The sequence below is a fragment of the Natator depressus genome, chromosome 8 (assembly GCF_965152275.1).
Source record: "Natator depressus isolate rNatDep1 chromosome 8, rNatDep2.hap1, whole genome shotgun sequence".
Classification (NCBI taxonomy): Eukaryota; Metazoa; Chordata; order Testudines; family Cheloniidae; genus Natator; species Natator depressus.
The window spans coordinates 103,681,823-103,707,253 of NC_134241.1; the positions used below are offsets into that span (position 1 = coordinate 103,681,823).

Genomic DNA, 25,431 nt, shown 5'->3' on the forward strand with positions numbered 1-25,431 from the left:
GTGTGAGGAGACCCTCGGAGTAGTGAGGGAGAATGGAACAGTGCTGGCCGTGTGTTAATTACAGGAGCCATTCTGCCAGCCTGGGGCGGGATGGCTCCTGGTGAGCCCTGCACCTCCTGGAGAAGTGCACAATATTGCTTCTCTTAAAAGGATCAGCACGCAGCAAAGGCCAGCACGCTGCAGACAGCATGCTCACACCCCACAGCTGGCAGGCCTCACACCCTTGGGGCTCTGTGATGCTGGCCAACATGGGAGCCAATCCCCTTTTCTGGCACTCTCTCTTGAGCACTAGGTTGGAGTTCTGCCTTGCTGCTGCTTGCAGGGGGATGGAAAAAGAGTCCTTACCCCCTTTTCCCTCATGAGCCCAACCGGTAGCAGAGGGAGGATCTGAGCCTGTGCTCTTCAAGCACGCATGCTGTGCAGGCAGGTGTTAATATCCGTGCAGTACGTGCTCAAAGTTGGCTTGCTTACAATCCCCAGGAAACTTTTAGTGGAAAAATTGTGATCTACATGAAATAACATGGTAGATTTTCATTTGTTCCTTTTCCAAAATATTTCCAAAGCTCTACCCTGGCACAATTTCTGTTTAAAAAAATAACACAGCACCTTTTTTGCTTTACAGAGCTTATCACTGACACCCCAAAACTCCCTTTGTGAATTTGGCAGAGTGGAGAATGGGTGTCTGTGCAATAGGTATGGGGGTGTGTGTGTGTGTGCGTGCATGCAATGTGTGTTTATAGTACACAGGATGTATCAATAATATTGTGCCCACAGTCAGTTACAGGCACAAAGGATAGCATTTATGGTAATGGCTAACTACTTGATTGTCCCCACAAATGTGGCCTCAGCATCTGAATGCCATCATTTTCACCCTCAATTGATGGTGGGCAGTAAATTAGAGGCCAAGTTGAGACCTCTTTAAAAAATATAGCCCTACTTATAATTTTCCCCCCAAATCATTTTTATTGTATATATAATATATGAAAAATGTGGTTCTTGGCTAAGGTCACTTTTGTCAGACTTCATCTTACTGCAGCTTTTTTCTGACCCCATAAAATACATGTTCTCCTTCGAGTCCGTGTAGATCCCACTGGAGCTGCACATGCACCCCATGCATGCGAGATCAGAATCTTTTGCCTACCAGGCTGTGTCTGGGACGTGCGTGTGCCCTGAGTCACCTCATGCTCCCATAAGAGGACTTAAAGAGCAAAGCGGCCCTGCGCCCTTTGATTCCTTCTTACCACTCATGGCAATGAGGTGCAAGGTGGACTGTATCTGATCTGGTTCTGACTTTCAAACCTTACTTCAGTAAAGAAGCTTCTTCCCGGATTCCTTTTCATTCCTTTCTTTCTTTTAATTTTCTTTAAGAACATAAGAATGGCCCTACTGGGTCAGACCAAGGGTCTGTCTAGCCCAGTATCCTGTCTTCCGACAGTGGCCAGTGCCAGGTGCCCCAGAGGGAATTAACAGAACAGGGAATCATCAAGTGATCCATCCCCTGTCACTAATTCCCAGCTTCTGGCAAACAGAGACAAGGGACACCATTCCTGCCCATTCTGGCTAGTAGTCATTGATGGACCTATCCTCCATGAATTTATCTAGTTCTTTTTTGAACTCTGTTATGGTCTTGGCCTTCACAACATCCTCTGGCAAGGCGTTCCATAGGTTGACTGTGTGTTGTGTGAAGAAATACTTCCTTTTATTTGTTTTAAACCTGCTGCCTATTAATTTCATTTGGTGACCCGTACTTCTTGTGTTATGCGAAGGCGTAAACAACACTTCCTTATCTACTTTCTCTATACCAGTCATGATTTTATAGACCTCAATCATATCTCCCCTTAGCCGTCTCTTTTCCAAGCTGAAAAGTCCCAGTCTTATTAATGTCTCCTCATATGGAAGCCATTCCATACCCCTAATCATTTTTGTTGCCCTCTCTGAACCTTTTCCAATTCCAATATAATTTGCGTGCCGTCCTCCCACACCCCCCCCCCCGCCCAAAAAAAGAGGGAGAGTGAGCAGTTAGAACAAACAGAGGGGAGACCTCCCTGTACAGTCGGGTGAGGTGCTTCTTGACAACCGCTAGCTATGGCGGACTCCAAATCCTCGGAGTTTAAACTCTGTACTCACCACAGAAGGTAAGAGTAGCTGCCTGTTCTGTCTCAGGGAAGCACATGTCCCCAGCAAGTCTGTTAGCTGCTGCTCCTTTTGGTCTTGCATGTGAAAATCCTGAGATGTGAGCCTCAAGTTACTCCTCTTGGAGCAACCCATGAGGGTAACTTCAGCTCGAGGATCTTGGCTGTCCTCCAGGCAGGAAACTAGGATTCTTCGAGTGCCGTCCCTGTAGGGGCTCCACTTCAGGTGACGGTGCGTCCCGGAGCCATTGATCAGAGGCTTTTCCATAGCAGTGCTTGGCTGGGCCGTGCGTGCACGCTTCAGCTGTCTCACGGCACCTGTCTGTCCCGTTGAGCGCATGTATGCAGGCCCTCTCTCTCCCCCACCCTCCCTCCAGTTCCTTCTCAACCGTCCTTGACTGAAGACGGAGCTCTCCGCAGTGCGACAGCCCTTTCTCCCTGGAGTATAAAAAAAATCAGTAGTTAAATAAGTTTTCTTCTATTGTAGTTTCGTAGTTCATTTAAAAAAAAATTTTCTTCAATACTTAGATTTTTAGTTCTCCTTAGTTCATAGTCCCCCTCTCAGGGCACGAACATTAACGACTATGCCAGGTTCCCCTGGCTTTAAGAGATGCGGCTCCTGCCACGAGGCAATGCCTAGATCTGATGGACACGCTCAATGTGTGAGGTGCCTCGGAGAGATGCACATTTCCTTCCAAGTGCGTCCATTGCAGCAACTTGTAGGCATGAGCCCGCCGAGACTGGGACTTCCGCCTGAAGATGATCCTAGTAGAGAAATCACTTCTCCCAGGATCAGACAAGGATCCCCCTAATCACTTCCTCCCCCAATAAGGAACAAATCCATCCGAGTCATGACAGACAACGTAGCAAGCATGTTCTACATCAACAGACAAGGGGGGGCCTAATCCCACTCCCTGTGCACCGAAGCCATGATGTTATGGAACTGGTGCATCCACTACAATATAGACATCTCAGCCTCTTACCTTCCTGGATGCCAAAACACCACCGCCGACACCCTCAGCAGACACTTCTCACGGGAACACGATTGGGAAATGACCCTCCACCGAATATTCAGATAATGGGGGTTCCCTTCCATTGACTTATTTACCATGCCCCAGAACAGCAAATGTACCTCGTTCTGCTCCAGAGCAGGACTCTGCCCCCGATCCCTAGGGCATGCCTTTTTAATCCGGTGGGACAACTCACTTATATACGCATTCCCACCAATACCACTAATCCACAGAGTCCTACGCAAAATAAAGGAAGACAGCGCTACAATCATTGTGATTGCCCCAGCGTGGCCCAGACAAACATACCCATACCTGTTATGTCTGTTTACCCATCCGCCACAGACTCTCCCATTAACATGAGACCTTCTGTCACAGGACAACAGACAGGTCCTATGTCCGCAACTAGAGAAGCTCCACCTGAAAGCGTGGTTCCTCCATGGTTCCACGAACGCGAGCTAACCTGTTCAGAACAAGTGAGAAATATTTTACTAAACAGCAGACGCCAATCTACCCGCATTACTTACCTGCAGAAATGGAAGCGTTTCTCCACGTGGGTGTTCAAACAAACGGATCGGTACATGTACTGCACCATTACCGGCGGTACTAGACTCTTTGGTTGAATTGAAGAATTTGGGACTATCGCTAAGCTCTATCAAAGTTCACCTCGCGGTGATTAATACTTTCCATGACACAATCAAGGGGTTTTCAGTTTTCACATACCCTATTACAAAGTGCCTCATGCTTGGCCTACAAACCCTCTATCCGGAAATACGTTTTCCCCACCCCCACGTGGGACCTGAACTTAACGTTCAAGGGCCTCATGAGACCTCCATTCGAACCAATGGTTACCTGCTCCTTACTGCATCTGTCCATGAAGGTGGCTTTCCTAGTAGCCATTACCTCCGTGAGATGAGTTAGTGAGACTGGTGCACTAATGGCCAACCCACCCTACACCATCTTTTTCAAGGACAAGGTCACATTACGACCCCATCCAAAATTTCTCCCCAAAGTGTCATCAACCTTCCAGATCAACCAACCCATTCACCTTCCCACATTCTATCCCAAACCGCACACGTGCTCACAGGATGCTGCCCTACACACCCTAGATGTCAGACAGGTGATAGCCTTCTACCTGCACAGGACGAGATCTTTCCGAAAATCATCAAGACTGTTTGTCTCGACAATGGAATGATCCAAAGGGTCAGCAATATCCAAACAACAACTTTCAAAATTGATATCAAACTGTATAGAACCCCCTATGGGCATCAAATCCCATTCCACACATGCCATGGCAACTTCCGTGGCTTTTCTTCGCAATGTACCCATTTCAGAAATTTGCAAAACCGCCACTTGGGCGTCAGAACATACCTTTACCGATCACTACATCATTACACAAGACTCCAGGGACGATGCCATACTTGGCCTTTCGGTCCTCTCTACTTTGGTTAGCCATATACCTCCAAAGTCCACCCATCCTTCATGGGTACTGCTCTACATTCACCTGAAGTGGAGCACCCACAGGGACAGCACTTGAAGAAGAGAAGGTTACTCACCTTGTGCAGGAACTGAGGTTCTTGGAGATGGTTGTCCCTGTGGGTGCTCCACTACCCACCCTCCTCCCCTCTGCTTTGAAGTTTGATAAGAGGACTCTAAGGTAGAGAAGAAACTGAGTGGGGGCGCGCTGTGCATGTGTGCTCAATGAGACAGACAGGTGCCACGAGACAGCTGGCCCGGCCGAGCACTGCTATGGAAAAACCTCCGATCAATGGTGCCAGGACGCACCGCCACCTGAATTGAAGCACCCACAGGGGGACACATCTCAAAGAACCTCAGTTACTGCACAAGGTGAGTAACCCTCTCTATCGTCTCAGTGAGCCCCTTGGCTGCTGGGCACCACACTCTCACTTCCAGCAGGGAAACAAAGGTGCCAGAACCCCTGACAGCAACATCCCTGACACTGGCTGCGTTTACCTCTGCCCCAAGGTGTCGGCAGCACTCCAGGGCAGAGAGACCCAGCTCTGTCCCCTGAAAGGGGCAGGTGCTTCTGCACCAGGCATAAATAGCTCTAAGTGGGCAACACATCCTCCCCACAGGGAGGACTCTAGGTCAAGGGATAAGCCCTCAGCACAGGCAAAGGACAGCACCAAAACACCACAAGAGAAATTGAGATGAGTCTGGCCCAATTGTACCGACTTCCATGCTGGTGCCAGAAGGTTTCACGGCACTGAGATATGCTTTTACTCCTCCCTCGCTGCCCTTCTCAGTACTGGACTTGGCAATGGCCCTTGCATGGGCCATTCACCATGTAGGCATTGTGAGTGGGTAGAGCATGCCCAGTGCAGAGAAACTCTTGGAAGAATTTAGCTGAAAAACAAAGTCTCTTCTGAGTATGTGTGAACTGTGATTATTATTATTATTATTATTATTTTATTATTATTATTTTTTGCACTCTTATAACTTGGCCAAATTTGGGCATTTTTTCATGGGGATGGCAAATGACACATCCCTGACACAAAGGTGAACTTGTGCCAAATTTCAAGTCTCCGCACCAAAGCATGGAGGCTTCTCATTTTTAAAGGCTGGGAGTAGAGGGGGGATTGTTTGTTAACATGGACAAAACGACACATTTTCCCCTGATCTCAGTCTTGGAAACGACTGAGCTATTTTTGCTGAAACTTTCCCCCAAAAAAGCAGCCTGAGGCAAACACCTGGTATGGGTGCCACTAGTACTCCTTTTCTTTCAGCTGAAATAGTTAAAGGTTGGCAAAGTTTATAAGCAAGTGAAAGCAAGGTCTTCTGCTGGAAAGTGCTGGTCAGCCTTAACATTGGGTGGCACCACTTGCCTGTAATAAACATACATGACAATTTAGGGCCGGAGTTTTCAGAAAGCAGATACCGTATTGCATTTGCCCTTGTGTAGTTAGTTCCCTTGTGGATGTGAATCTTGCGCAATTTGTGTGCACAATTGTGTTAACTGCATTTGCTAATGCAAGTGGGCCTTTGGCCTCAATTTCCTGAAAATGAGACTCTTAAGCATGTGTATAAAAGAAATGACCATGGTTACTAACAAATGTGTTTCTTACATATTGGAGCACTTCTCCTGTTCCTATTTCTTTTCAAGATCTGGGTATAATCTTTTGTGTCTGTGCATATTAAAAACCACATCTGTGGTTTGAACCTAGCAATCTTGAGTTGTTTGATACAAGATAATATACTGCTTTTATTTACAGCCGCTTGGACAGTGGAGAGTTTTGTTTCATGGCAGGACTCCTGATACTAACAGGGCAAATTAGAACTACAGTGAAGGACAAAAATAATAGAGAGTGATAGTGTGATTACTTTGGAAGGTCTGACTTGGGAAGTGTAGGCATGATAGCCACAGTTCCCCTGATACAGTTAACTTGTCACTCACCACCCTAATGTCTATCTCACTCCCGGCTGAGCACTCTGCCCGCAGGGGCTTTATGGAATCAGAGGGAGCTGATTGAGAGCTAAGGAAAAGGATTAGATCTTCACTGTTTTTTCTCAGGACTGTGGACCTAACAGCCAGGGTTACCAGCCATGAACTGTTCCCAGAACTGAGGGCTAATCTCCTTTGCAACAAACTGTGTAATGAAAGGCCAGCTCGATCTGCTGGCTCACTTTTAATGAAGCTAACCGTTGCCTTTTGCGCTGCCGAAATAAATAGGAATAAACCGGGCTTTTTCTCCTCCCCTGTGGAAAAAACAGGACAGCAGAGAGACGACCTGGGTCTTTTAAAACTGGGGGTGAGGGCGAATTTGTATGAAGGCTCATGCTTGGATGGCTGTGTGGTAGGTTGTACATGGAGGCCCCTTGCAAGTTTACGTTAAGGTGCTGCAGACTAAACCTGTGCGTTTTCCCCTGTAAATGCCTTTTTTATCATTCAGACTGTCACCTGTGTTTTCTGGCAAGAGCCGCTGGCTGGGGGAGGTCTGGCAGAGCTAAACTCCCGGCTTGGTGGTCTTTGTACGGCCTTAAAAACAGAACCTGCTCTGTGAATACCTGCAAGTTAACATGTGTCAGCCGTATGGTTGGAATGTTTCCCTCTTCGCTGTAAAGAGGGGTTTTATAATGAATACTTTCCTTGTGATCCAAATGGGTAAATAAACAAACAGCTCCTGCAGGAAGTGTACTGTATGTAGACAGAGCAAAGAGCTTGTAGCTCTCCAAACCAGCAAAAAAAATCCCAGCCTCACCCAGCAGAGTGCATTTAAGCAAGTGGAACATGAAAGGTGAGTTTATCGTCTCCATTTCCTTTCACATCAGATGTTGCCCCTTATCCGGCATGACACGACTCAGAACTTGCCAGATCATTGTCCTTTTCTGGTATTGATTCAGCTTGTTGATGCAAAATTCCTCTACTGAAACTTAAATGGAAAAAACCTCAACTGTTCAAATTAGATCTGAGTAAATTCTCAACAAATCGTATCTCTGATGAATGCAGCTTCTCTTTCTGTGTGTGGAATATCCACAAGCAGACCTCAGCTTCCGTGAGTTTGCTTATTTGATAGGGTCAGTTTAATTCTGTGGCTTGATCAGACATAGATCCTTTGGTGTGAGAGCTCAGTATGCCATATTTGAAATTTGAGCCATGCTGGTTGGTTATGATTGGTCCAAAGTCACATGGTGGTGTTTCTGATCCCTGACTGGGTGAGCATGCAGGCACCTCTCTGACAAATACTTGAAAGTGAAAATGTTGCTGTTTTGGTTTCTGTAAATACTTGTGCGTATGGTGTTGAAATTTGCGGTCCCTGAGCATTTGTGCTAGTACGATTCAATAGGCCTGATCCTTAGCCATTAACTTCAGTAGAGGCACTCTGGCTGAGGATCGGGCCCATTGACTCTAACTGCAGAAAGTGCATTCAGAAAGGACATGAAAACATCCAACGCTGATTCACTTAACAATTAAAGCAGTTTTGAGAATTCTTTTTGCATTATTCAGGTCCTGTAGCCTCAGTGATTAGCCCCCAGTCAAATTGAACTTTGTCTCCATGTAACCCTTAGTATGCTTTTTGAGCCAGTTATGTGACTCTCAAGCCTGTCTCCTCTAGACTTTTTAATCTTTGTCTCCTGGACAATATTATCCAAGCTTCCCCATATCATTGTACTACCTTGTTCTTTTCCACACAGTGCCACTTGTGTATAAGGCAGGATTTTGGGGTGGGAAAGGTCCATTTACTCCTGCCATTCATTCCTCACTTGATGACAAGGTCCCCTATGTATACGGTAACAGCATACTGCACCTGTTTACAGCTGGAACTGAATAGCCTAAAACTTTCCTCTCCCAGGTTTCTTTCTCCCACTAGAATTAAAAACTGACAATTTCCCCATGTTTATACCAGGAAAATAATTACCGGGGGGAGGTGCTAGTCCCTCCCGCCAGGGTTAACTTGGAGGCTGGCTTCCAGTTCTTTTCTCTCCACCCCAGATCCATCACAAACCGTCTGATCTACCTGAATGATCTTGATCTCCTCTCATCCCAAGCTTGAATTTTTTCTGGAAAATTAAGGAAAACTTTAACAATTCCCCTGTTTCTCTCTCTCTCCAAGGATTTTTCTAAAAACGTTTGGTTTCCTCATAGCTCTAAACCCGTTTCTATAGAAACATCAAATATCAGTGCTCTGTGGCAGGGTTAGATGAAACAATGGGGAAACACACTAGAGCTGACAGGTGCAGTGGGAAATGACCTAGTGCAGGCGAAGCCCACAGCTCCTTCACAAGCAGTAGGTACTTTCATAGCTTGTGGAGATTATGGAGATATTTTTCATAATTTTTTTCAAAGATACGAAACAGACATATTGTGAGAATATAAAATTCACAATAAATGTGTACACATCTATCCACTTACTATAGAGATGTCTGTATTTTGAAGTGTATACATTCTGTAGGCATATCTTTTAAGATGTATTTTATATATGTTTATCTAAATGTATACATAATACACCATTTTTTGATATACAGACACCAGTCTGACTGGTGTGTTATATACACACGTGTTGTCTAGGCATAATATCAGAAAGCCTCTGTTTGATGCACACTTTGCAAATGAGCCTGGCCCCCAGGCAGATGCGGGGGAGGTGCTGGCAGGGAACTGCAGGTGGGGCTGATCTGGCAGAAGGGGATGCTGTCTGGGAAAGATTGTGATCCATTACTGAGCAGTTGGTGAGGACTGCCAAACTCCCTGGGTGGCCTCCAAGGGCAGCAGAGACTTCCGTTTAAAGAGCAATTCTGAAAACCTGTTGGCATTCCCAGGCAAAGTATCTGGAGCTGTCTGGTGTTCCTGGGTGGCTCTAGGTGGGCAGAGTTAAGGGTGTTTGGGTGACCCTGGGGATATGCCTCTCTGTGTGTGTGCGCATACTTTCAGATGGTTTGAGCTTTTAGTTAAGAGGAACCTTTGTTTCTATGGTTTGTTTTTTAGAAAGCTACCTAGTTCTCTTAATGTTATTTGGCTGAAGTAGATTCCTGGGAATATGACTGCTGGTATAAATGAACCCAAACACTGATGGAACTCAAGAACAGTTTTGCTGTGTCCTGCCTTCACTTTGTCCCTTCCATAATTTAGTCCACCCTACTTTCAGGTTGGGCTGTCTGTGATCATAGCCTGTGTGCTCCCTCTGGCCATCATCACTGCCAAGAGTCCTGAGATTTTAGAGGCAATCCTGGGGGGTTGAGAAATTCACTCAGAAACTTTGGCCTAAGGTCAAAAGCCTGAGGCTAGCCAGGAATGCTGAATGATGGCTGTAGAAAGGGTCACATGCAGGTTATGAAAGCAGAAGGTGGTCAACTTGTCAGAACCAAAGGCCCTAGTTAATGAAAATCTGGGACAACAAGTATGGCAGCAGGCAGGAGGACTTGTTTTTCAACAGAATGTTTCTCAAAGTTTCCATGACTCATTTGTGGATTTTTAGCTCCAATAATATAAAAGACGCTGACAAATTTCCTAATTAACGTGAGATTTAAAAAATATAGATTTACTCTCTTTGCATCAAAAATTTTTATAGCAAAACAGGGGGGAAAATGAAAGAAGCACTAATGTTTGTTCAGTGCCCTGATTAATGCTGTGGGTTATCAGGTTAGGTACAAGGAACTGCCTAACAGTTTATTGGCCCACCTGGTTACTTTGGTTAAAATTAGTCTTGGGTTAGAACAGTGGTTCCCAAACTGGGGTTTGCGAAATGTTACAGGGGGTTCTCGGGGGAAAAATTCCCTAATGGCGGACAGAGCTGTCCCTAGAGAACCTGGGCAGCACGGGGCCAGCAGCCTGGAGCCCCTGGACTTCCAAGAGCTAAGCAGATCAAAGCAAGCATAACTATCACACTGAGAAGATGTAAATGTCAAGACTCCTTATAAGAAATAGAAAGGGAGGTGGATATTTTTTGCTGTTTTTAAAATTAAATAGGCAGCTAGTGTTGTTTTTAAAATTATTATGAAGAACAAGTTTAAGTTTTGTTGTAACATGCATTGTTTGCCTGTTCTGCTCAAGACCTGAATGCTTGTGTAGGAGGAACTCTGAGTTGGCTTCTTAAATACCTTCATGCTGTTTCACATCTGATACTCCTTGACGAAACCTAGGAGTCTTGTCTTATAATAGGCTCATTCAAAGTGATTCAAGCTATGAAAGTGAGATCTTGTAAGAGTGTTGCCATTTTCATAATGTAATAAAAATACTGTGGTGATAAATAATAATTAATAATAAATAGTGAGTAATAAGCATGTCATAAAAACAAATTTTATATTTCCAAGATCACTGCTTTTATAATTTATATTCAGGTAAAGGAGGCAATCCCTGGAAATATTCATTTTTAGGAGGGGGTTCGCGAGACTTGACATTAGTGAAAGGGGTTCACAGGTGGTTAAAGTTTGGGAACCACTGGGTTAGAAGAAAATGAATGGGGAGAGAGGTTATTGAGAGATGTGGGGGAAAATATGTCTTGTAGCAGAACGCAGTACAACCCCCCCCCATCATGCTGTTTAATTTTTGCTGCTTTTTTTTCCCTTCTGCATGTAACCCACATCTGCTACCTCCAAATTCTTAGCGTGTCTCAGAAATTCCAGAGTTTTTTGCCCCGAATCAATAAGGAGACGGGAAAAAGGCTTGTAATTGCTTCTTCCATTGTGCTCGTTAAAACCACATTGTGGGAAATGGACCCAAACACTGTCTTTTAAGTGGTGTTGAGTCTGAGGCAGGTGGTATTAACTGAGGACTGCATTAACGCTTTTCAAATCTCTTTCCTATTTCCTTGAGGAAACATGCCTGGCGTGTATATATGGCAAGGGCTGTTTCCCTGCCTCTTGCATTGACATTTTAATTTGGTCCATGATATAAATATCATTTCCCTAATCCTCCTTGCCCTGGCCTTGTTTTGTCTTTTTCTTCAAAGTGAGTTGACTTTTTTCTTTAAGGGAGAGTGGTGGCGGGAGGAGGGGATGGGAATGGTGGCTGCTGCTCTAGTTTAGAGAATTCAAAGCTGGGGGGAAAATCTCAGAGTAACTGTTGTTTCTTTCTTTGTATTCACATGGAAATTTTTAATCTCCATCAAAGGATCACGAGAAAATAACATTGAGATTCAACAAGAGAGCTCCCGGCTTACATGGAATTTTTAAACGTTATTTGGCTTTATCCCTTAAACGATGAGAACCATGAACTATGTTACCTACAAGCTTCATCATTAACTTTTTCTCTTTCTTCCTCCACCCCTCTATTTTTTTCCTCTTTCCCTTTTTCTTAGATCTTTATTATCCTATGTAAACATGCAAAGCTCATTTTGGCCGATGCTATAATATTCTGTAGGATTTGTTAGTTGTGTATATGTAGACACTTTGAACTTTAACCAGTAGTTCTGATTAGAAATATTGCGCCATATTCTACTTTTGATGTGAATCTGGACTATCTGCAGCAGTCAATGGAATCACTCCGGTAACAGATATCAGAATCTGACCCACTGCGTTACATAGCGCTACACGAACGAACATTATACTGCTAAAAAAGAAAGGGACAGTGCTAAATAAGGAAAACACAAACCAGTTTCTCCTTTGTGGTTGTGAATCATAAACACTGTCTGCATCTATGGAAATAGCTGATTCTAATTAAGACGTGTCCCCCCTCCCCCCCCCAGTAACTAACCCGTGGAAAAGAGTGACTGGTTTTACAGGTAGGTCCTGGCAACAACAGTAGATTTCACGCTTCCACACAGATAAATTAAAAAAAAAAAAAAGTGGGGGGGTTGGGGTTGGTAATAACATGCAAATTCTCATTAGTGCTGTTTTATGGTGTTTAATGTTAAAATTGGAAGATAAAAACGAATGACAGCCAGTAAATGGGACTGACACTTCTGTTACAAATGTCTCCAGCAAGTGCAAAATAGCACAGGGAAATAAAGGCTGTGGGTGCTTCCATTCCTGCTGTGGGTCAAGTCAATGGCACCATCCTAGCACCTCGACTTAATGCATTTTGTGGGGGAGGGGAATACATCAAATGATGTGTTTAAGTAGGCAATGTGGTTTGTGATTTTTTTTTTGTTAACGATGTTAAGGAGTATTGTGACACAGGAAATCGAGGTTTTAACCAGTTTTGGTTAATAAAAACCATTTTATAGCAAATCCAGACTAAATTCCAATTTAGCTGATCATATTCTGCCTCAACTCCACCTTTTGCTTCAGCTGGATCCATTGTTCTTCACTTCCTTTTTTGCCATGTTTTCGCAAGCTATAATGCTGCTGTGTTCTAGCCAAGAGGCAGCTTGACGCGATTCCTCTGTGTGTGTGAATGTACGTGTGTGAGAGAGAGAATGTATAGAAATGCACAGCACAATCAGGGCACTCAAACAACCTTATCTCTGTCACGGACTCCTCTAACTTTCTGTACAGTTAAAACTCATGGAGATCTTGTGCAAAGGCTACATTTGAGTAGTATTTTGGGGAACGAATGGTAATTTTTCTCCTTACTCCTCTTCATAACTGAAAGTTTTTCCTCTAGCAGAAACCTAAACTCTGCATAGTGACACCATGCAAAAATCATACGATTATGATTAAGGCATTCTAGTGTGTGGGACCCTGATTAAATTAAAGTGATTTTTAACGACACACTGGATTCTCTCCCCCCACCCCATGGTGTCATCAGAGGGCAGAGTTAAGGTTGTTTGGGTGCTCTAATGATTGTTCCATACCTTAATGTGTTTGGATTTTTTAAAATTTAACTTTAATTGTGAATTTCTTAAGTTTAGAATGCCTTGGTTTTGGGATGATTACAACATCCTGGTATTATAGTTTACCCTAAGTTACTGATATTACTCTCAACTTTGACTCCATTTTAACATAGTTTTTGTTTGGACATCTTTTTAAAAGATTTCATACACAAACCACTCGAAATTCCACTTTTCTCTTGCACCTCCTGTCCACACACCACCAAATTCCCCCTGCCCATGCATCCCAGCTTCCCCCTCTCCTCCCTGCAAACACACATCAATACACCCTTGTTTCCCTCTTCCTCCTGGCCTGCCTGTTGAGTAGCTTTTGAAGGTATTTGGGATTAATGGTCATTTTTTGGCTGTTATTTTTCATAACTGAAATTTTGAGTCATTACAAATTGACCCCTTCAAAAGAGCCACCTTCTCCCATTGTTCTCAGCAGGACTGGAGCTCCAACGTTTTGTTCTCTCTCTTTACACTTGATAGAGTAGCAGCATGTCTAACACTTGGACAGCTATATTGAAATCCTACTTTCTGCTGAGATGAAAGCAGACAGATGTGAACATTTAAAAATAGAATCGTAGGGAATGGAAGCTGAAAATGGCTTGTTATTTTAATTACAATTTATGAAAGTCTTAAAAGCGGGTACATCTGCTTCTTATCCCCCATATTTTTCTCTTGGGTGTCAGAACACAGTCATCCAGACAGGCTTTTTGCCTTAACTTTGCATTACCCCTTACTACTTCACTCTGGAAATAGTAGAGGTTTCCTTATGTCATTTTCATTGTGTGTTTCGGCCTTCCTTGGTGCTTGAGTCAGAGTGGTACTAATACAGACGCCATGGTGGTAGAATAGGAAAGACTCCTTTTCCCAGATTTAACAAGCTTATCCTTTCTTCTCTGACTCTTTACATAGGCTCTTGTAACTGCTCTTTAGGATTTTATTATTATAAGAATATTTTTATAGCGCTGGGCCAGAAACCCTTTCTTCTTTAATTTTCCTGAATCTATGTGCAGGGCAGTTGGCTTCCTCCCAAATTCTTGTTAATTTTTTTTTTTCCTGATTAAGGTTTTTCAGACCTAATCCTTCTGTCTTTCTCATTCCTTGCCTTCATTCTTGCCCCGGCCAGATGTTTGTTTGCCACTTTTCAAACTCTCAAAAAATGTTCTTACATGGTTACTTTGAGTAGCCACATTTGCAAAACATGTCAAGAGAAATTTCCAAATCTTGATTACCAAATGCCTCACTGCTAATATTTTCAGCAAATTCCCTTTAACAGTTCCATTAAATCTTGTTTAAACAGTGTGAGAGTGAGATATTCTATAGGTGACTGGAGTTAGGCCCACCTTGTAAGTGAGGAATATGGATCACATTTCAGAGAATGCTGGGCAGATTGTAAAAGTATGGCCAGGAAAGAATAAAACATCCAAAATAGGGCAAAACTTTGTCTTTCCCCATTTCTACCTCTTTCACGTCCTACTCTGTTGTGTTGTTCTCTGCTTCAGACTCTTTAAGACTGTGCCAAACACTCAGATATTTTATAGGTAATGGATCCCATAAATGCCCTGGCCAGCCTCTGAGGGAAAAACATGGTTGTCGGTTTTGGACAGAGTATAAAACCCAAGCAGGAAACCGTTGCTGAATGGCACAGCTGCAGGCAAACATTCTACGCTAGTAAACTGCCCATCTGCATACCCACACGTATGTCAGAATGCAGGGTTAGGAGACCATGGCACAGAGAGTCTGTAAATGGTTAGCCGTGAGAGATGTTGTGATTAAAGAACGAAGAGTTTTGCTTCATTAGTTCCTGAAATATGGCTACCTCAAGATGATATATAATTATGTTGTTTTGACGATTAAGGACAGATTGCCGGATAGAGCACATGGGCTTTCTCTCAGGACAAAAGTGAGACGATCAAAGGGTTAGATTTGGGATGGTTCAGATGGTTCCATATGCAAAACCTAAAAAATTACAGGGCAGAATATGTAACACAAATGTTGCCTTCCAACCTCTGTTGTCAGTATGCCAGGATAGTGCTTCATTCTGGTCTTTGTGGTAGGTCTGATGATCTAATCTGAACTTGCCCAGGGAAGCTACAGATGGAAAAGGCCTTTTTGGTTCCCAAACCCATTCCAGCGTCGCACATCCCAAAGGATACTGGGGCGGGATTGTTCTGTGCTGCATATTTTTCAGGACTTCCACCACTTGAGAGTCTGTTCTGACATCTAATAGATCTCACCGCCTAGAAAGCATTTTCCTAATATTCAACCTAAATATTTCCTTCTTTAATTGAATCCATAGTTAACTCCTAGTTCTGCCCTGGGTACCACCCTTTCTTTCTCTGATGTCTGCACCTTTCCACTGATTATGGATATCCCCTGCTATCATTTAGCCAAGCGATACATATTAACCTTTCCTCATACATTACAGAAGTTATACAATCCCCTTTGTATAGGCCAAGTTGGATTAGTTTGCTAACTGGTTTTCCCAGCCTTTAAATAATTAGCAGACCAGCAACAAAATGCATATTGTTAAAGTAATGAAGCAATAACAATAAAACTGGTTTCAGACCCAATGTAAAGAAGTTATAGGCCACAGGCTACTTCTCCTCACGTAGTAAGTACATCAGTGATTACATGTGTGTTATTTTCAAACACTTTTTATTGCAATTTCAAATGATCTTCCAATGTTAACTCTCCAATAAAATACTAGCCTTCCAAGCTCATGTGCAATAGACATGGCATTGGCCTTCCTGGGAGTAGGGGGAGAAGCAGGCTTTATTTGTTGTTGTAGAAAAGCAAAGGAGTAGCCCAGTGGAGGGCACTAGCCTAGGACTTTGGAGACCTGGCTGTAATCCTGCTCTGCCACTTACTTGCCCTTGCCCTTTGGGCAAGTCACTTCGTCTCTCTCTGCCTCAGTCCCCATCTGTGCAATGGAGATAACAGCCCTGGCTGGCCTCACAGGGGATGGGGTGTTGAGGGTAAATACAACAAAAGTTTGTGAGGTGCTGAGTTTCTTTGATACTGGGGCCAAATAAGTACATAAGACAGAAAGAGCCAATGCCCAGTAAAGTCAGTGGGACCCCTTCCATTGACTTCTGTGGCTGTTGGATTGAGGCCCTTAAAGAATATGACACCTCATTCCTGAACTTGTTAAGATATGTGTTAAACTTCCTTTGGTTAAGGAAATAAGTCTGAAAATGTTCTTTGGGTTTTCAGATGTGCAGTGGAACAGGACACCGTTATGGCTTGTGATTCATTGTTTTCATTTAAGGATTGAGCATTTCAGATATTCTTGAACGTTTCACTGTTCAACAAGTAGTTTCTTTATTGTTTTTCCTTGAGAAGGGCGTTGCAGCAGGCGCTGGATTCTCTTATTTTCCTGGCACTGTGTGTCGTCGTTTGCAGCCATGCACTGTGGGTTCCAAGCATCACCATTGTGATCCAGTAGTGTTTTATACTTCCTTTACAGACCTGAAGGATTTGAGTTAGAGAAATGGGGAATTTGCTGGGAAGGTCAGAAGGTTTCTTTGATTCCCTATCTCACAAAGAAGGTTGAGTGAAGTCCCTTCTAGATTCATATATAGTAAGAAAGCACACATTTAATGGAAGCTGTCTGAGTGCCAGTTGCTCTTGAGCATCTGGCATTTTTATTTCTGCTAAATAAGCAACCTGCAAAATGTCTGCTAGATCTTCTGTGAAGAAATCAAATGCATATCAGCACTTAATGTTCATGGATTTCATTTGTGGTCATTGTTTTTTCCTAGGTCATTAACATCTATCCGAAGTGAACTGATTCCGTATCTAGTTAGGAAACAGTTCTCCTCTCCTGCATCCTTACGACAAGGACAGGACAGGAAAGAACAGGATCAAAAGAAGGATCAAAAGTCATTAGGTGAGTGAAAGAATCAGCTGGTTTAATGAAGATCTTGAAGCATTTATGCTGCAGTTGAGCTACTGGATAGACTCTAGAGTTTGTCTAAATCAGTGGGTCCTTTTTCTTTTTTATGTATTCAACATGCTTATTATGGTAATGTTTAAGGACCAGGCAAGAGGGGAGCACCATTGTGCGAACCACTGCACTAACACAAAGCGGTAGACGGTCCCTGCCCCATAGAGCATACAGTGTAAACAGACAAGACAGGTGCAGTGTGAGGGAAGAGGTGGAACACACAAGCAGGGTGAGTAGTGTGATGGTGGTAAATGTCATGTTAGTTCCATTCTTCTGGGGAGAGGGATTAGGGGGTTACTTAAGGGGAATAAGCTAAATGGAAAGAAAAGGGAAGGGCATAATTTGTTGGGGAAAAGTCAACATGGTTTTTGTAAAGGGAAATCATGCCTCACCAATCTACTAGAATTCTTTGAGGGTGTCAACAAGCATGTGGACAAGGGAGATATAGTGTACTTAGATTTTCAGAAAGCCATTGACAAGGTCCCTCACAAAAGGCTCTTAAGCAAAGTAAGCTGTCATGGGATAAGACAGAACATCCTCTAATGGATTGGTAACTGGTTAAAAGATAGGAAACAAAAGGTAGAAATAAATCATCAGTTTTCAGAATGGAGAGAGAAACAGTGGTGTCCCCCAGGGTCAGTACTGGGACAAGTACTATTCAACATATTCATAAGTGATCTGAAAAAAGGGGTAAACAGTGAGGTGGCAAAATTTGCAGATGATACAAAACTGCTCAAGTTAGTTAAGTCCAAAGCAGACTGCGAAGTGTTATAAAAGGCTCTCACAAAACTGAGTGACTGGGCAACAAAATGGCAGATGAAATTCAGTGTTGATAAATGCAAAGTAATGCACATTGGAAAACATAATCCCAACTAGTTCTCTGAAAACATCCTCTCAATGTGCAGCAGCAGTCAAAAAGGTGAACAGAATGTTGGAAATCAGTAAGAAAGGGATAGATAATAAGACAGAAAATATCATATTGCCTCTCTATAAATCCATGGTATGCCCACATTTTGAATACTGTGTGCTGATGTGGTCGCCCCATCTCAAAAAAGATATATTGGAATTGGAAAAGGTTCAGAAAAGGGCAATAAAAATTATTAGGGATATGGAACGGCTGCAATATGAGGAGAGATTAATAAGACTGGGACTTTTTAGCTTGGAAAAGAGACGAAGGGAGGATATAATAGAGGTCTATAAAATCATGACTGGTGTGGAGAAAGGAAATAAGGAAGTGTTATTTTCACCTTCTCATAACACAAGAAGTAGGGCTCACCAAATGAAATTAATAGGCAACGTGAAAAACCAAAACTCTTCCCTGTTTTGTTTGCCTGCTCTTTTTAAAGACCTAGAACCCCAAGATTTCTTGTTGTGCTTTCTGGATTTCCCCTTGTTCAGGGCTTAGAAAGTCAAACTTCTTTGGGCATTAAAGAGGAGTTTCTGAGATACAGGCTTCTTCCCTGCTGGGACAGGCGGATGCATTATGGGGTTTATCCTGATCTCCCTTATGTTGGTGTAAATCAGGAGTAACTCCATTGTAATCAGTGAATCAACCAGATTCTGGCTCTGTGTTTTTATTCCTGTGCCACAGTGCAAATCAATTTAATTGTGAAAATATGGGTAGTGGGTAGGGTACTAGACTGGAACTTGAGCCCTGGCTTCTGTTCCAGGTCAACCACAGACTTCCTGTGTGACCATAGGCAAGTCGTTTAACATGCCCTGGGCCTCAGTCCCTCAGCTGTAACATGGGGATGGGCGCACTTCCCTACCACACATCAGAAAATCCTTAATGATTGTAAAATATTCAGGTGAGGGCCATGGACAGGTTTCCCCTCCCCAAGATATTTTAAAGCTGCTGTGTCTAGAACCCTTCTGTGGAGAGTGTTGCTACCTCTGTGAAGCCTGCCTCATGTTGCATATGTATGTTCTGCAGACATCTACAGTTATGTGAAGGGTGATAGCTTGCTGGAATTTGCCCCAGATAAATCATGTTGGAATGATCACAGCGGAGATCTGAATGGAGGACAAGTGCGTTGCTACGTCCATATCATGAAAGAGGGGCTCTGTTACCGAGTGAACACTCTTGGGTTATACATTGAAGCAAACAGACAGGTAAAGAAAATATAAAAATTGTATATGGGACTACAGCATGTGTGTGTGTAATGTTGTTCTCTGTAGGGATAGCTGCATCAGTGACACCCCTCCTTTTGGTGAGGATTGCCTGGGGACTCCCTCAAGTATCCAGTTGCTGACTGAGCACTTCAGCATGGTCACTGCAGAGGGTATGCGGCTTGGGATTTAGTCCCAGTTGTACCTCTGACTCGCTGGGCAACCTCGGGCAAGTCATGTAAATCTTCTGCCCCTCACTTCCCCCGCTGTAAGCTGGGGATGATGATTCCCACCCCTGAGAGCTACAGATGAAAACGAATGTTGTTGTTGTTGGGGGGCGCAGATAGCAACCCACATATTTAGGCTGCCTAATAGCTTCCATTCTAAACGTACCATTGCTTGAGCAGATTTTTGTCCAGTGTAAACAATGTAATGCAGGGCACTCCAGCTGACAGAGACGATAACATCGATCAGTCACAATTCCAGTTCACGTTTACCCTGATATAGGGCTTCGTTAAATATGGGATGAAAGGGAAAGGCTAGAGAGAGAGGGTGGCGTTAGTAGTAGGCGTTAGTGACCTGAGGATTAAAAGCTTTAACCCTGAGGATCCCATTTTTTGCCAAACTGGCAGCTGCCCTGTACACATCTTCACTTCACCTATCAAGTGATGGGGTGTGCGCAATCAGGACTGGCTGATTTCTTTGGAGTTTGGGGAGGCTGGTGAGGACTGGAGGGATGCTGCGGGGGAGGAATCGGGGACTGTGGCTGGGAGATGAAGGGGCTGGGTTGGTATTTCTGGGAGTGGCCAGTCCTGTGTCTGCCTCCTGGTTCCGTTTGTGGCATCTCATTGGAATGGATGGGTGAATGAACGCAAACCATAGCTGGGGGCAGGGCAGAACTGGTATGAACCCAGGAGTTGTGGGCTTAAAGGCTCTGCATGCATTGGGTGGGAAGGAGCTGTTTTGGTGCCTATAGGAGAGCACACAGAAGGTAGAAAGGGCACAGTGCTGCTGACAGAGGGCAGCGAGCAAGTTCTGTTATAAGCCCAAGGACAAGTGGGTCGGAAGGGTTAAGGGAGAGCGCCACTTGCTAGCAGAAGTGAGCATGTGCATTTGGCAGCAGTCGCTTGAGTGAAAAGTTATTGAGTTGAGCCAGTCAGGCTCCATGTGGTTTGGGTTTGTGTGTTTTTTTTTTTTAACCTAAATATTCTACATTTTGGTCAGTGCTGGAAATGCATTTGCTCCTGGGTGGTACGTAACGTTAGTGCTTTGAATTCACTTTGGGACCTGCAATGTTGGGGAAGATTTTCCTTGAATTTTTAGCTTTCCGGAATGGTAAGGGTCCTAAGGAAACTCTGCGGAGGTGAATCATATAACAGAACTGAACGAGGAGCCTGGAAAAGGAGCTCTTGTTGTCAGTCCTGCTGCATTTTGTTTCTCTTACCACTGCGGGTAAAAGATGCACCCTTCATTTTATCTGTGGTTTTCTCCTCTATTGTTCTGCTCTGAGGAATCTTTGAGTCGCAATTGCTCTCCTCTTGGGCTTTGTAGGCAGTTCTGATGCCTTCTCTCTACGGCTGCTACTGGCAGCTCAAAGCGAGCTGAGTGTTAAGAAGGCAGGCCTATGTCTACTGCACTGTACTTCTAATGCCAGAAGAGGGGCAGCATTCTAACCCATTGCCCTCATGGGGAGCAGACACTGGACCTGAACTGTTTCACTTCCAGCTGGGTTTCTGGATCCCTGAAGCCAGTGTGTAGGCAGTGGGTTCAAGGGGGAGTTAGCTTCAGTAGCAGGAAATAGCTTCCTTCTAAGATGAATTAAAGGCAAAACATTAAACTTTCCCTTGACCCAGACACTCCCTCTAACTCCCGCCCCATCGATAGCCTTCCTTTTCAGAGCAAAAAATGCTTGACCTTGTAGCCTTCTCTAATCATTCTGGTCACCTCCTGTGCTGTGCTACCCTTGACTGATTTCAATCTGGGTTTTGCCCTGGCCACAAATGAGAAATCATTCTTCATGTATGTAACCACCTCCTCCTTTCTGCTGATCAAGGCTGCTTCTCCCTCCTCATCTCCCAGACCTCGGAACAGCCTTTGACACTATGGACCATTCCATGCTACTTCATAGCTGTTCATTTCTCTCTTGGATCCCTTCTGTCATGGCTGCACTACTGTGTCTCAAGCTAGGACAGCATCCCTGTGCCAAGGCATAACCACTGGGGTAAAATTGGCCTCGTTGGGATGGCTCAGTGAGTTGTTGCTTTTCAATAGTGGCTGCATCTTATGCATCAGGATCTCAGCTTTCATCCTTTAAACAGCTCTGTCTCTAGCCCTGGTGGTGGCAGAGACAACCTTCAAGATGTGAAGAGTGGCAGATGCAGCAATGACTGCCTGGGGCTGCTGACAGCCTGAAATGGTTGCTTTCTGAGAGGGGTGAATTTAGCCATTCATCTCATCACAGGGTCCACTCTGAACCTTTACGACCGTTTAAAAGCCAGCATTGTGAACTTTTTCTGTGTTGATCAGAGCATGTCAGAAGGGAGAGGGCTGATCATATCTGCACAATCCACTGTGAATGGCATCTCATTGTGAGACCACATAGTTATTTTCTTTTATCTGATCCCTACACCTCCCACCGGATGGAATCCCATGAGGTTCAGTTCTCTGCCTTCTGCTTTTCTTTACCGACCATTTCCCTTTTGGTGATCATACTTCTACTTTTACCTTCATTGCCACACTTGAGGTGATACTTGGATGTCTGTACAAAGGTGCTACTCGGACTCCTCTCTGTCTGTCTTAACCGAATGTGGCTTTGTCTCAGCGCCGTTCAACTGAATATCTTGAAAGAAGCGGGAGTATCCTGAAACAGCCCCATGACCTCTCTCTTCTCAACATGGACCTTTCATTGTCCATGACCTTGGCATCCTTCCCAACCCTGAACTGTTCTCCTCCTGCATCTTGCATGTCAGTCTGCCCATGGCCACCTCTGCAGCATTGCCTGTGTGCCCCACTGCCCCTCTGCAGCAGTCCTCAGCCATGCTGTCATCTCCTCTCGCTCAGTCTGTGCCCCCCTGCTCTCTCTGTGCCTCCCTAGCCTGCCTTCCCTCCTGCACAAAGAGGAAGGGTGGGATTATCCCGTCCTCCTGTAACACTAGCTCCCCATTCATTTCAGGAGCCAGTTCAAATTGCTTTTCATGGATTTGTCCCTGGCTACTTCCTGGACCTCGTCTCTCTCTATTACCTTCTCTGCTATGTCTTCTTCTCTAGCACCCGCCTTTTCCTCTGCAGCTTCTGCTCTCTGGAACAGACACCTCATCACCTTTTTGTTTTCCCCTCACACATCTGAAATAGTTCTCCCTTGCCTGTGCTTCAGCTAGCTCCCTTCTGACTAAATCCTTTAATTTAGTCATCCTAGGATGTCCGAGTACTCTGTTGTGTAATGAGTCCTGTATAGTTGCTGTGTTGTGTCAAAGCATGCGGAGTTACGTTCTGTAGGGGAGACACTATACGAACTCAAATACTGCGCGTCCTTTGAATTCTGTGGGAGCCTTGCAGCTTGCTGCTGGTTCCTGATTAGACCTACCTACGCAGCAGGGTGTGCAAAGAGGAGACATACTAATAGCCAGCACTGTACCAGTACAGTCTGTCTTCTCCTGTGGAGTGAGGAGGGTAACTAGCACGCATCTGGTGCAAACTTAAACCACAGGTGGTAAAATGATATCTTCTGTAAATGAGTAAGTTGACGATATATACCGAAGTGCCGTGAAACAAAAGCCTGCTTGGATTTGTCCATGTAATACACTGATGTAGCATTAGCTTGTTCACCTGTGACTTGGGCTCTCCTCTTCCAGGTTCCTAAGCTGTTACCTGCTCTTCTGTGTCCAGAAGAACCATTGGTTCACGTGTCCGCTCAAGTCACTGACAGAAGCCTGGTGAGTGACTGTTCCTGTGGAATGTGTGAGGGGAGGTGGAACTATCTGCTAAGCCTTAATTTCGAGAGCTGCTTCTTGTAATTCAACTTCTGTCTCAAAAACGTAGCCAAGGTTCTGAAGCTCCGAGCTAAGAAATGACTGAACACAAAATAAAATGTCCCGATCGTGTATTCTCCTTCAGCTGCATATTCTAAATACTATTGAGTCAAACAGAGTAATGGAAAACAACCCAAAGCACCCACGTATCCTCGTCCATCAGTTCCTGCCCTTCAATCTTTATTCATTAAAAACAGGTTTTACTGTTTGTACTATACTGTTTGATACTATACAAATTTTACCCCAAACCACTGCAGCGTCTTGTCCCGCAGCAGGTTGATGTGAGGTTTGGGAGATGAGGCCAGACAAGCAGTTGGCTTTCCAAAGGCCAGCAAGCTTAGCGGGGTTTAGTATTTTAGTGCTGGCTCTTAGCTAAAGTATTTTAGCTGAATCCCAGCTCCAAACCCCTATGCTTTGGGCCCACTTTGGTGAGTTCTGAACTCACACAAATAGTCCCACTGACTTAAATAGGACTGCTCACATAGGTCCTTGCCTTCATGTTAAAGAGCTACACAGCTGGGCCCTGTGTACTGAAGTCTTCCTGAGCTGGGAGGCTTGTGGAAACTGGCCAGCTGTCTGTCTGGGGAATGGTCACCAGGCTGTGCTCAGTCAGGGGTCCTGTTGAGCTGGCCACCTCAATTTATCCAAACCCTGGAATCCATAGAAGTCTTAGGTGCTCTCCAAGACATTCAGATCATCAAGGTCCTGTTTTGTATGTATTCAAGGGTAATACCTTATTTCTTTGCCACTTCCTGTATTCCCCATTCTTTTTTTGATGAGGTATTGCTCTGTGACTGCCTGTTTCAACACACAGGGCTTGTCTCCGGGAACATTTAGCTTGCAGCAAGCTGGGCTGTGAATTTCCCCCCGCACTAGCCTGTCGCTTACTAAGTATCCATTTTGACCCTGCTGCCGCACACTAACAGTTCCCTACTGAGGTTTGATCTAGTCCCATTTCAAAGCGGGATAGATCAAAGCGCACTACAGCGTCCACACAGACACTTGGTGTCTGAGGGCTTCCTGCAAACTAAGCGTTCGTGGAGACAAGTCCATAGATTCTTCTTTTAAATCTGCACTCTACAGATCATACAGCATGCTTTAGACCTGTCCACCAGGCCTCACCCACACGTACTCACTTCTTTGAGGTATATGCTTTACTTCCAGAACTGCATACTGGGAAAAGATCTTCCCCTTAATCAAGAGTAAGATAGTTAACCTATGAAGGGTCACTTTTAAGTGTAGCTCTCATCTATGAACAAAGTAATCATCATTCACTCCTGGTTATGATATAGCTTTATCTCAAAGGTGAGGTCTTTGCTGTAGTTAACATGATAAAATATAATTTCTTACCCTTAAACATGCTCCAGACTGCGAAGACTTTACAAGCCTTTGGGTAGTTGAATTTTGATGTTTGCTAGGTTTTTTGAAGATGCAAAATATGTTGACAGTAACTGTGGAAGTGTCTTGTGTGTGCACAAGTAAACAAGGCCTATCGCTGACTTATAGCTTGTATTTTCATGGTATCTAGGTATATGGAGAATAGTCATGTTTTTTTGATAGAGATCCTATACGAAGAACATTGATTTGGGGATGACTTAATATATAGCCATGATAGTTTGACTAAGTTTCCACTCTGTTCCTCTCTAGGTTGGATCTGACAGCATCATTGGTTCATCCACGCAGGTTGGAGAGAAAACATCCATTAAACACTCCATCATTGGCTCCACATGCACCATAAAAGACAGAGTTAAAATAACTAACTGCATCATCATGAACTCTGTCACAATTGAGGAAGGGTATGTTACTTCTTTGTATCTCCCTGTCCTAAGCTGTTTCCCTCTCTGAGAAAGGCACTGGGATGCTGGCTGTCCTCGTGAGAGATTCCTGGCCATGGCAATTAGTCTCAGGAAGAAGCTTGTTTCTCATCTCCTGTGGGATGTAAGAATGAATCAAAAATAAGTCTTGTCTAGTCTCAATAGGATACTAATAACA

The 25,431-nt window shown here is 44.2% G+C and overlaps 1 protein-coding gene across 1 annotated transcript in view; it reads left to right on the top strand.

Moving 5' to 3' along the window:
- The window catches only part of EIF2B3 (eukaryotic translation initiation factor 2B subunit gamma), a 131,733-nt gene that overhangs the window by 79,282 nt on the left and 27,020 nt on the right, over positions 1-25,431 (top strand). The window contains exons 7-10 of the mRNA XM_074962329.1: positions 17,118-17,245; positions 19,236-19,414; positions 23,263-23,343; positions 25,087-25,235. Of these exons, the coding sequence (XP_074818430.1) occupies positions 17,118-17,245; positions 19,236-19,414; positions 23,263-23,343; positions 25,087-25,235 (537 nt within the window). The remainder of the gene's footprint in view (positions 1-17,117; positions 17,246-19,235; positions 19,415-23,262; positions 23,344-25,086; positions 25,236-25,431) is intronic.